This window comes from Mustela nivalis, assembly GCF_964662115.1.
Source record: "Mustela nivalis genome assembly, chromosome: 8".
NCBI lineage: Eukaryota > Metazoa > Chordata > Mammalia > Carnivora > Mustelidae > Mustela > Mustela nivalis.
The window spans coordinates 82,238,013-82,251,083 of record NC_139027.1 but is presented as its reverse complement, the minus strand read 5'-3'; the positions used below and the strand labels follow the sequence as shown (position 1 = coordinate 82,251,083).

General features: G+C 38.0%; 1 protein-coding gene across 2 annotated transcripts in view; it reads right to left on the bottom strand.

The window, feature by feature from the left end:
- Positions 1–210: 210 nt before the first annotated feature.
- TMEM182 (transmembrane protein 182) overlaps positions 211–13,071 on the bottom strand; it is an 80,359-nt gene continuing 67,498 nt past the window's right edge. For both annotated transcript variants that reach the window (XM_082747169.1, XM_082747168.1), the window contains exon 5: positions 211–2,430. In XM_082747169.1, the coding sequence (XP_082603295.1) occupies positions 2,210–2,430 (221 nt within the window). In that variant the 3' untranslated portion in view covers positions 211–2,209. The remainder of the gene's footprint in view (positions 2,431–13,071) is intronic.

Genomic DNA, 13,071 nt, shown 5'->3' with positions numbered 1-13,071 from the left:
CGCACAACTCACCTTCCCTCCTTCCACGGATTGCTGGTAAGTGGATCAGGAAATGCATCTGAATTAAGGTGACTGATGCATTACAACTATGAAATACTTCCAAAGTATGTATCTGTGTAAAAGTGTCACACACATGAGATTGTCAGCCAATTGCCTTATGGTAAATATATGGTAGCCGCATAAGTGTATTAGAAAATGAGGATAACCATCTGAAATTTATAAATATTCAAACCTTTACTGAAAGCAGCTTGTATGTGAAATTTAAATGACATATAATACACCAGAAAAAAGGCTCCATTCCAAAGTTCTACAAAAAGGAATTGTATTTACAGATGACATGAACTAATCAAATACATCTAGCATCGTCTGGAAAACTCAATGGCATGCCATAACTTAATATCACAGTAAATATGCATAACAGAACCCATAATTATTTTTCTAATAATCAAGCCAAAAGCAAAGAAGTAAGTGGAGCAATATAAAAATGAAAACAGAAAAAGACAAAGGCGAGTACCACAAACTCAGATGGCTTGAGAAACCAGTTAAACCCCTGAAGCTTTTGTTTTTTTGTCTTATATTTTTGTGTTTTGTTTTTATCACATGCTCATCCTCTCTGTCCCTAAACACTAAAATGCCCTCAAGATTCTGCAGATAGCTCAGAGCGTGGCTATTCGAAATCCCTCCCGCGGAAACAGGTTAATGGAAGGTACAGATGTGTCCAGAAGACAGGCAATCTCTCCATCAGGGGAACGGCTGAAAGGAAAGCAATAGCCCCTCTTTCCCCTAGCATCTTCTAGGTGGTCACTGTTAATTTTCCTCTGAGTCCTGCCTTAGGTATTCATGACAGCTGCAAAGTAAAATGCTGTGCCCAGAACAAAGCTCGCATACCATGCAGGTTCTCTGTTCCCTCATCAACACCAAACTGCTCCTCCGGGGAGGTTTCCAAAATGCAAATGCAGTGTGGGCTTCTCAGATGGATTTGATTTCAATCAAAATTAGTGCCAAACAAACAACTTTGATATGCAAAATGTCTGCATGTCTACACTAGCAAATAAGAAAGAATTATCCACCAACCAGCACCAAGTTTTCTTCCAAGAGATTAAAGGAAGAAACTAGTGTATCTGTAAATGTTAAAATACCTGTTGTAAAGATGAAGAAACTGAGAGACAATAATAAAGGGAATCAAATTATCAGAAGAACTACCATAAAATCTTGGGAAAAGTTAATATTTCATAGTCTTTAATAAAGCAAGGCTATTATCATTTCATATGGAAATATTTTGAAAGTTTATAGCTAGTGCATATTAAAAGCACATTTCATCAATAAATTTTCACATGCTGAACATATTAGCATATAATTTTAAGGGGGGATTTTAAAATATGAAACAGAATGAAGTACTAAGCTAAGGTGCCTTATTTTTACGTATTTTCAATTAATCCACTGAGCTCCTAACAATCCATTCTACATTAAATGTAGTTTGGTGTACAGATGAGTCACTTTTAAACACAGTTTAAGGTTTATATAAGGACGCACAATTAAGGGAGTACGATTAGGTGACCAAAGTCCTGTTGGCTGGAGAGTGGAATAAGTACGCGTCCTCAGTCTGGTTGTGGCCCACTTGAACCGATGGGTCTGCCTGGTTCTTGCCACAAGCACACTGCTATCTATTTTTAAGTTAGAAATAATTGGTTTACAGGACTCAGTAATGCATATGTGGAGATGCATGTGTTTGGAGAGGAAATGGAGGAAGTTCTCTGACAACACTTGTTTTCCATTTTAATTATTCTCCTACTTTGTTTGTTTGTTTGTTTTGTTTTGTTTTTGTTTTTGTTTTTGTTTTTATCAGCAGAAGTGAGTGTCAAGAAGGAAGTTTTAAGTCAAAGCTTCACTGGCCCAGGGGGTGATATTATGCTATTATCAGGCCTTTGTAACCTGCATGAGCTCTAACAGGTGCAGTGAGAGGGAGGCCCATCTTACCTGCTCCTAAGAGAACTAGGTTCTTGATAGCACCTACAGAGGATAGAAACATGTGGATGTCCAGAAATATTCTAGGACCTTCCTATTAGAGGAAATCACAAGCAAAATGTAAAAGCAAAATTCAAATACCAGCTCAACTAGTCTAATTCTATGCTGGGGTCACCAAAACGAAATGAAAAAGAAATTCTCTGTTTTAAAATCTCTCAAGAAAAGGCTGGTGGCAACGATTTGATTAGTGATGTATCTGTATATGCCGCCCAATAACTAGAAACAGTAATCCAGCTAGCAAAGAAAAAAATATCCCTGCCGGGGCCAGGAAAAATGACCAGCCATAGACAACAGAAGGGACAAACTCCAAGCAGTCTCTCATTTTCATGTTTTTGTAGTCTTCCATGTCAGCCACTGCCTGGATCCAGATGACATACAGCATCACCACCAGGGAAAACAGGATGCCTGAGAAGGACAAAACAAAAGACCTTTAGTCTTTCTGAAGATGTTTTCCCAAGAACGCTAACCAACCATCTGATGATATGTCTCTAAAAATACCATTCTAGCCAAATCACCTACTTTGTACCATATCCTTTAGTATGTGTTTTATATGCACCCTGCTATCTTTAATTTTCAAAGCATTAAGATGAGAGTTATGACTATATAAGTAAAACAGCAACAGCTGACATGCATTTATTAAGTACTTACTGTATGCCAGGCACTGTTTTAGGTGCTTATGACCATAAGAGTCAAAGATCCTGCCTAGTGGAATTTCTCCTAACATTTCCCTTTATACTATATGTCTGATTTGGGGTGAGCACTGTAATACATTATTTATTTTGAGATGTACAATGAGTTGATAAAATAGGTACTATTGACCCTCGGTTTTAAGTATGTGCCAACACAACTAGTAGTTTTCAGAGCTGATTTTCAGCTCAGGTCTTTATTATATGATTATATGATTATACCATAGCTAACTAGGGCTGCAGGTAATTGTGTCAATGAAAACAGAAGCCAAAGTAAGTATCAGACAAGAACAGAGATGAGAGCACTGAACTCCTATAAAAGAATAGATGTGATTCTTTTTAATTGAAATATAGATGCTGAAGACTGTATAGCATAAAGGCAACATTGCCTGGAAGGAGTGAGGGAAAAAAATTAATGAAAGAATTCTGCGGAATGTAAAACCATAGGTTTAAGAGCAAGAGCCTTATTAGGCAAGAGAAAGGAACGGAAGAAGAAGGGAGGCATTCAGGGAGGGAGCAAGATGACATTTGTGTTGGGGCGCCTGGGTGGCTCAGTGGGTTAAAGTCTCTGCCTTCAGCTCAGGTCATGATCTCAGGGTCCTGGGATCGAGCCCGGCCAGGGAGCCTGCTTCCCTTCCTCTCTCTCTGCCTGCCTCTCTGCCTACTTGTGATCTCTGTCTGTCAAATAAATAAATAAAAATCTTTATTTAAAAAAAAAAGATGACAGAAGAGCTTCACGAATGCTAACATTTGAGAATACTGCAAAGCATACACTTTTCCACATGGCTGTCCCTGAAATAACAGAAGGGAGGAGTACCACTGTCTGAGCTGCAAACCCAGGACAGTGGGCTCAGCTGATGCACTGGTGAGTGAGTGACAGGTCCCACACACAAACCACGCAGCCTGAGGGATTCAAATTTGTTGCTGAGCAAAATATACTTGAGGTCATTTGCTAGCTGTCCGAAAGTTCAATCTAAATAAGTCAAGGACCTATTATAGTCTTTGAATTAATGAACAAAACCATCAGTCATAAAATCTCCATATTCTAATTGCGAGTCAGTCTGAAAGGTAAACATAACCCTATGACTGGGAGCAGAGATGAAGGCATATTGGCAGGACAGAGTAGCTTTTAAGAGCCTAGCTATTAATCAGCCTTCTCCGGTTAATTGTGATCCTCCAGTATTTAGGATGTCCTCTCTCTCTCGGGCCATCCATTGTGTAAAGAATCCTGAGAAGTACACACAAAAGAAGAAGGGCTCATAAACATGCCAAGGTGAGTCTTAAACTTTCTCGTAATCGGGATACAAACCACAGAGCAATGGGGAATCAACATAGATGCTTTGCTAATAAGAAACATCCTTCACACTGTGGTCTGTAATGTAAATGCAAATACTGGAGCACAGAAGAGTGCAATTTAGCCACTGAACAACAGCTATGTCAGAGAGAAATAGTAAAGTCATAGCCGGCGAGCAAACTCCCTGCAAAGCCGTACCTCAGATGCTGACAACAATATGGCAAGGCCATGTGTTGTCGAGCAACTCTGTGCATCCCAATACATTTTTCTGCAAATATATAGACACTACTCTCCCCTAATGTAAAGGTTTGGCTTAGTTATTTGCATACTATTTGCCTTATGCAAACAGACTGCAAACCTTTGTTATTATTTGTTGATATGTTTCTTAACTCTCTCGCATCATGTGAGTCTCCTGTGCTTTCAGATAGTTTTACAAAAACAGAAAATTGCCTTTGTGAAGAACCAGTAGCCTTATGCATATTTTCTTCCAAAAGTTGCAAAACCCCTTACTGAGATTAGAGTATTTAAAAAAAAAAATGTATTCCAAGTAACCATGTAGATGATTCTTAATAAAGAAGAATTAACTTACATTTTTTTTTATTTTTTTAAAGATTTTATTTATTTATTTGACAGACAGAGATCACAAGTAGGCAGAGAAGCAGGCAGAGAGAGAGAGAGAGGAGGAAGCAGGCTCCCCATTGAGCAGAGAGCCCAATGCAGGGCTCGATCCCAGGACCCCGGGATCATGACCTGAGCAGAAAGCAGAGGCTTTTACCCACTGAGCCACCCAGGTGCCCCTTAACTTACATTTTAAAATTGATGTTATTTGAAGAGCATTTACATCCTGAAATCAATGAAAATAGGTGTTTCTATCACTACAATCTTTAACTTGTTCACTAATTGAAGATACTGTCATTTAATTCATATTATATCCATTTATAATTACATCTTCCCATGGGGTAAAAGAGTGTTTCCCTACCTATTAAATTGTCAGTGTTTTATGCCTATTAAATTGCCAGTGTTTCCCTATTAAATTACCGGTGTGTATGTGTGCATGTGCACACTCAAATGCAGAGGGACAAACAAAAAGTGAATGGACTAACAGATAATGGAAAGTATTTACACCAAAGCCAATGGTTTATTTAGCTGACACGGTAGCAAGAATTTATGATGAGGGGTTTATGCAATGCATCCGGCCAACAGAAGAGTCAGGAGACTATTACATAGGGGTAGACTGATGAAACCAATAAATATATTGAGGTTGATTGGAATCATGTTCTTCTTCACTGCCTGCAAAAAGAGTTACAAATTTGAAAAGGGGGAAAGCTAGAATAAAGTCTATGATGTTGTTTAGAATTAAATGTATCAAGGTGAATTTATGGTTCTAGACAGATAGATAAACAGATATAGAAGTAAAAGTATGTGTGTGTTAAGATACATCCATGTGTATACACCTACATATATTTCCTGGCTCTATGTCCTCGGAGGATCTGACTACCATAACACCCTGTAGCATGGAGCACACCAAGGGTCTAGATCTTGGCTTCTAAATATCAGGAACCAGGCATCTCAAAGAAATAGGTGAATCCAGGTTGGACAGAAAGTACAAGATAAGTCTAGAATGTCAGATGTGGTCTCGGAATGGTGGGAGAAAAGCTAAAGCTAGCTCTAAAGCTAGCTTTAGAGGCTCCCCCGGCCAGTTCTGAGGCAATCAGACTATCCAACCAATAATGATAATGGCACATGATACCTCACTGAATAAAAGAGAAATCCATGAGCCCACAGTGATAGAAATACATGAATGAATACATTAGATAGGGAGAAGGGAAAGCTTTTCCTCAGAGAATGCTAACTTATAAATGTAGAAGGAATAGCTCAATTAGAAATCACCATTTGACAATCATTTAAGTAATAAGGCAGGCAAGAAGCAAAAAAGGATGCTAAAACTAGTAAAATGAAATTTAGATGAGAAATAAATATTTACAGAGGCTCAAAGTCACTTCCTACAAAATACTTATCAATTATAAAGAGGAAAACAGTAATTTCATGCTGAAGAAACCTGGCAAATATCACCTTACTCAAATGATCAGCGTGAACATCACCAGTGGCATGGCATATTGATGTCACTAACCACCTTGTAAGATACAATGAGAATAAAATAGCATCACTGCTACGATACAGCCAAAAATGGAAAGCCTAAATCCAATCAGAAGGAAACATCAGACACACCAATTCAGGAACATTCTAGAAAATCATGGGCCTGTACTCTTGTAGAGTCAAGGTCATGAAGGTCTAAGTAGGACTTATTCTGGTCTGATGGAGATGACATGACTGCTAAATGCAAAGCACGATCCAGGACTGGAGGCTTTTGCTATAAAACACATTGAGAGTGAAACATCAATGGAGTCTCTGGGTGAAGGGATTTTCAACTCCTATGTAAATCTGAAAATATTTCAAAACAAAAGACAAAATGAATGAATTAAAAAAAAAAAAAGCATGGTGGGAACCTGTGGTTGTGTGTTAGAAAGGGCATATGATGGCGGGAATGGGAGAGAGTACATGTGTTTGTACACCCAGAAAGACACATCTTCTTTTGGTGGGCTATTGTGATGATTAATGAACATTGCTGCTGATGTGGTTCACCTACCAAGTGGAGAGTCTTATCTGGGGCAACACTAATCGAAAAATACTATGTTAAAATCTTATTTATTATCCTTTGATATCTTAAAGGACTCTCCTTCATGAGAACACAAGTAATAATTGTCCTTGAGTAACAAGTGGGTTACATGTCAAACCCACTTGATTCTGTGATTTTAGCAGGAATAGAAATATTGCTAATATTTAAGTAATAATTTATTTATTTATTTTTAGAAGTTGTTTTTTTTTTGTTTTGGTTTGGTTTTTTGGGTTTTTGCTTTTTGTTTTTTTTTTTTTTTTTTGACAGACAGAGTTCACAAGTCGGCAGAGAGGCAGGCAGAGACAGAGAGAGAGGAAGGGAAGCAGGCTCCCTGCTGAGCAGAGAACCTGATGCGGGGCTCGATCCCAGGACCCTGGGATCATGACCTGAGCTGAAGGCAGAAGCTTTAACTCACTGAGCCACCCAGGTGCCCCAATAATTTGTTTTTAATTTGTTATATTTATATCTGGTTATATTTTGAAAGCATAGCTTATTTCCAATTAAATTTAAAAATACCTAATTGTTTGAAGACCAAAAAAATGCATTAAACAGCTCACTGGAGCATAATAAAAGTAAGGTCCCAAATCCCAAGAAGATTTGTGATAAAAAAAAAAAAAAAAAACATGGACAAATACTTAAGTTACAAGAAGAATGTGTTGGTTCTCTTACTAACATGCAGTGTGGGGAAGAGCCACTCAGGGTTTTACAACTCTCACAAAGTTGAAAATTTTTCCCTCAAAATATCATGAATTCAATCTGGAAAGCATTTTCTCTGAAACAAAGGTCACAAAGTCACAATGGGCCATTAGGAATACAATTGTTGATGACAAACAATATGGAAATGTTCACAATGTAGGAAAAAATACAAAAGAATTTCACCAACACCAAGTCACAGACTGAAAATAAAACTGCACGTCCTCAATATTTCATGGAAACAAGGATGGAAAAATAAAGATTTTGTATACAACATTATAAAAACCAGATTTAAAATTTAGCCACAGAAATGGAAACTCTTCAAAAAGACAGGCAAATGTCAAACCCCTATATTCTTGCCTAGAAATACATATACCTGTATTAAAAAACAAAAGCCTTTTGGAGTTGCTGAAAAAAAACAATAAACTTGATCTTTAACTGCTTAGATATAAGAGCCTTTGAAATATGTCTTAGTAACTTCAGTCACGAGCTGCTATTGGGTACTTGGGAAAGAATCATGAATTCAAGATGATTCCACTGGCCTCTTTTAGTCACGCTTGCACATAAATTCAGTGGCAACTCATTTCAGCTTTCTATGGGCACAGGAAAGGCCAAAGAATTCCACAGTCAAAAAAATTGCATTATGAAGAAAATTAAAGTGAACAGTAAATTAGAATCAGAAAAATAGTGCGTTTTTTCTAACAGGAGGGCTGAATGTACTTTAAAGACAGGACAGTATTCAGCAAGAGCATCTAGAAAAACATAAGTAGAAAGTCAGCTTCATAAAATTTTAGAGATGACAGCATCGGCTCACTCCTTGTCTATTTTCAGAGGATGAAATGAGGCCTATAGTCACAAGGTCAAAGTAGCCTGTGGCATAACTCAAACAGACACCCTAATAGCAGATATAATACAGTAGGATGAAGACACTCACAGACACCCTACAGTGGGGGAAATTTCCAAGGAGGTGGTGGGCAATGAGGGTACTTTTCCAGGTGGGGCTCCCGGGAAGGTACAGAGTGGGTTCCTGCTAACTACAGAAAAGAAGAAAAAATCTGGGGTGTGGGTAAGCGTACAAAAGACAGTAGTGTTAATGGAATGGGGAACCTGGGTCTGCTATGCCCAGGAGAAAGAACAAAAAGGAAACTTGATAAGCTATGTATTTACTATCATTCTCCAAAAGGAAACATAGCAATGTATCAAGAAATACATAATGAATGCCTTCTCAGATCTGCAGAGGAGCACCAAGCAGCATAAAAGACCATGTCCCCACAAGAGGCTTTTGCAGAAGATCCATAAATGGTCTTCCTATCAACATTTCTGAAATTGGTCCATACTAATCATTGAAGGTATTATATTAAACCCCTATAGATTGAAGGTTGTTCTAACAGGTAAAAAGCATCCCAGTTTCATTGTTTCTCTTTCTCATTTATTTTTAAACTGAGGTGTAATTTACATAGAGCAAAATGTACAAGTTTTAAGTGTATGATTTGATGAATTTTGATAAATGGAAACATCAGTGTACCCACAATCCATTAAAAAATAGAACACATCCATCACTGTCACTCCAGGGAGGTTCTTCAGGCCTCCTCACCCCCGTTCCCCAAAACACCTACCACTATAGCAGAGCTTTGCTCTTAGAACCTTGTAGAAATGAAATCATGACAGTGTGCGGTCTTTCGTCTCCGGCTGTTCATATTCAACATGATGACAGAGAATCCACCCAGGCTGTGCATGTCTTAGTAGTTACCTCCTTTTTACAGCTGAGCACTATTCCCATTGTATGAACAGACCATGGTTTGTTTATCCATTTATCTCCTGATGATCATTTGGATTCTTTCTAGATTTGGACTATAATAAATTAAGCCACTATGAGTATTTTGGTCCATGATGTTTGGTCCATGACTCAAACACAGAGTCCTGAAATGACATATACAATTCCTTAGACAAATGGTTTTAAAAAAAGAAATGGGCAACAGTATCTGTTTATGAAATAGGATCTTATGCCATATACAATGACGCTGGGCTTACAGATGCTATGGCAGTGACCTGCAGTGCACCTGCTTTGACTTTCCCCCACACCCCTTAAGAATACAGTCTTCTCTTCCTCAAGCATCAGTTTTGTCAACAAAAATTTGACAGCTGTTCAATAGTGCTCACTGGGCAGTTAAACTCTCCAAGGGCTTGGAGCACAGGGATGACTTTTTAAGTTACAGTTTTTTGTTTTTGTTTTTGCTTTTTTTTTTAGTGCATTTATGTATAATGCAATAAAAATGTAATATTTTGAAATATACAAAATATGACATATAAATGAATGTTATGAAGTTTCATTATCAAATGAACCCCTGCAAACAGTTCCCCAAATTAGGAACCAGAAGGCTACCCTACATCTTTGTTTTCTGGGACTTCTTTGGAAAGACAGTTGCCCCTCAGGTATGTAGAGATCATCTCTAGCCTTTAATTTAGAGGATACAGAAGCACAACCAAGGAGAAAGAGCTAGACCCTTTCTGAGAATGGGCAAGGGTTTAACCTCTTGGGATGGAATAATAGTGCTCCTTCATGATACAGACGAGACTGGAGTCCATAAGTGATATGTGTTTGGGATCCAAATTCATAAAAGATTTTGGATAATGTCTGCAAATGGCCTTATATTAGGGTCACTATATTTATGTATGTGTTTTAAAAACATAGAGTATTAACTTTTAAAATGTAAACACTAAGTGCCACAGTATTTTCAAACCTTTTTAACATGTGTTAACTTTTAATACAGTAGGAATCTCAAAAATCGCAATGTTTGAGACCTTTCTCAACTTTTTAGAAATCCTATGTGTCAGGCTCAAGGAGTAAACATGGCCATTAGTGCAGGCTATTCTCACAGATCCATTCCAGAATCTAAAATGCATACTTATTTTTCTAAACATTACATGATGGGGAAAGGAAAATTTTCCAATTCTGTATTTTCTCAAGAGTAACATACTTTCAAAGTAGTTATGTATCTGTTAGTTCGTTCACTAAAAAGTTCACTTTTCCAGAAAATGTACTAGAAGTTCTTAAAAAATAATTTAAATTGTACTTTTGTAATAGTCCTTCTTTACATTAACATGCTATTCCTTTCTCTTTTAATTAAATTATGCTCATTTTTATATATCAGACTTCAGAAATTTTAAAACAACTAATGCATAATAGTCAACCGTAAACAATTTTCACTCTTCATTTTCTCAGACTCACTTTCCACTGATTTTTCTCCAATTTCCTGAGATAGCTTGAATACCTTTTATAATTTCATGCCTGTATATTTTCATTACACCTATCTGATTTCCAAGTATTCATAACTACTTACACTTCACCACACTACTGTCCAAATATATTAACTGCCCCTTCCCTTTTATTTTCTGGCCTCATGGTTTTATTTAGTCCACCAAACTTATATAATGTTTATTGGATTTCTCAGATATTTATCACTTTCTTAGATTGGCGTATTCATTGTAGGCATTAAACATCCTGTCTATCCAATACTCTGTACTCTCTTGAAAAACAGTTATTGATAAAGAATGATCATGAGGGTTTATCCAATCTGTACAAGTCATTAGGGACTGCATCTGGAAAGCAGATTTTCATTTAACCCCAAAGAAGTGTTTACCCACAAGAGATGAGTTTCATGAAGCAGGAGGTAGTTGAAGGGCACAATCCTGGCTTCTGACTGCCCTGGTTTAAATCTTACCTCACAGGTGTACAAGCTGGGAAGATTTACACTTGACTAGCTGAGTAACCTTGAACAAGTTCTGTACTTCTCTGTCTCAGCGTCTTTGTTGGTAAAATAGAGATCACGCAGGTGCCTACTGCAGAGAGTAGTCATAAGGAATTAATGGACATAACACACTTAGCAGGGTGCCTGGAACAGGGCAAGCATGTAATAAGCTTGGCTAGTTATGTTATTATCATTATTTCTATTGAGCTTCGGCATGAACTCCTGCTAATGGCTAGCAAATATTATTCTCTTAAATCTTTTAAAGCATCCGAGCTTCTCATATGACTGGGCTATTTCAGGACTAGTCAAGAGGCGAGGGGATAAACTGCCCCAGTGCCTTCCAGTTCTGAGATTTCATGAGAAGTGAGGGAGGTTGTCTGCCCATGTCTTACTAGAATCTTCCACCAGGTGGCACCAGTCACCCCACAGGCCCATCACTGAACATTTCAGAAAGGGTAACAGGTGAATCCAGACTTGTGCTCACATATGTATTAAGGACCATTTTCTGTCTTAAGGGTCCAGTGAGAAAACTTCCTGTCCTTCCTCAACAACCTTTTAGTTACAGGAAGTAAAAATTATTTCTAGGACAGACTTAGTTATATGTCAATCTGGTCATTCAAGGAGTCTATTACTAATGTATTTCTCTTTTGTATAAGTAAGTATAATGGGTTGGGGAAAAGGCCTCAGAAATTTTTCAGTTAAAAAATCGATATGCCTTATTCATTTGCTATAGTTATTTCTGAGAAAAGTGACTCTTTGGGGGGAGGCCTTCCCATGTTATTATAGTATCAATATCCAAAATAATAACTTTGACTGATCCAGTTCCCAAATATGACAACTGAAGGCACAAAGCCAGGGTACAAAGCAAGTGTTTTTAGAAACATAAGGGTGACTGGCTCTTCTGGAACTACTCAGAAAGCAGATCTAGTATGGGAGCTTTGGACTGACCAAAAGAGAAATCCAAACTGCTGTTTCGTGTTTCATAAAAATTGAAGACAGGAATTCTACTACAATGAGCACATCTGCTAAGGTATCAGTAACCTACAGTTCTCATGAGTCACCCTTTTGTTTCCATGCATACGTCTGACAGAACAGACTTATGAATAAAATGTGAAGTCTTAGACTTTGGTCAAATAGTCTGTTCCCCACTAGGAGATCATGCTTGTCATTTTCTCCTTCTGGTGCACTAAGAAAGACAGAATTTCCACTAAGAAATTCTGGCAAGTATTCACTGCCCTTCCACGCCTGTTCTGCTAACACAGAAGCCCCTTTGCTTTCCAGGGTAAGCGGCTGTTTATAGCCTGGATCTCTCATGATATAGACATGGAGACAGCAGGTGCAAGCAGGGAGATGCTTGTGCCGGTAAGTTTAGAAGCCTGCATCTGAGCTGTCAGCAATTCCTCCCTAATCCCTTCCTGCTCGTGGTCTTCTGTTTCCTCCACATATTCTTCTCTTGTTCTGCTTTATCTGGAGGAAGACGTGAGCAGCAAGGTATGACACGGAGCGCTTCCCGGAAGCCAAGTGATCATTCTCAGCCCCCCAAAAAGGAACATCTGAAATATGTCCGTTGGCTTCTGTGACCTATTTTTTTTTCTAGAATTAAGGCGAAAAAACACCTTGTAGTTTGCATCCATCCCATCTATCTTATTTCCTATAGACGTAAATGTGGTTTACTGATGAGCCACTACAAATTCCATTGGTCTTTGAGAGAAAAAAGAAAACAAACCACAAGTCCAGTTTAATTTTGATTCAGTAGTTTATAAATTTTGTACTTCGAATTTTATATTCTCTTTTTGTCCACTCACCTTTCCTGTGCTACTTTTCTAAGAGGGTTCACATCACTACGCTTTTAGAAAGCACTGTCCTCCAGATCCAAAGGAAACAGATATGAGCTGTGGAAGGATGTGTGCCCAGCAGTTTGTTCCACATGGCAGAGGATTTATAAAA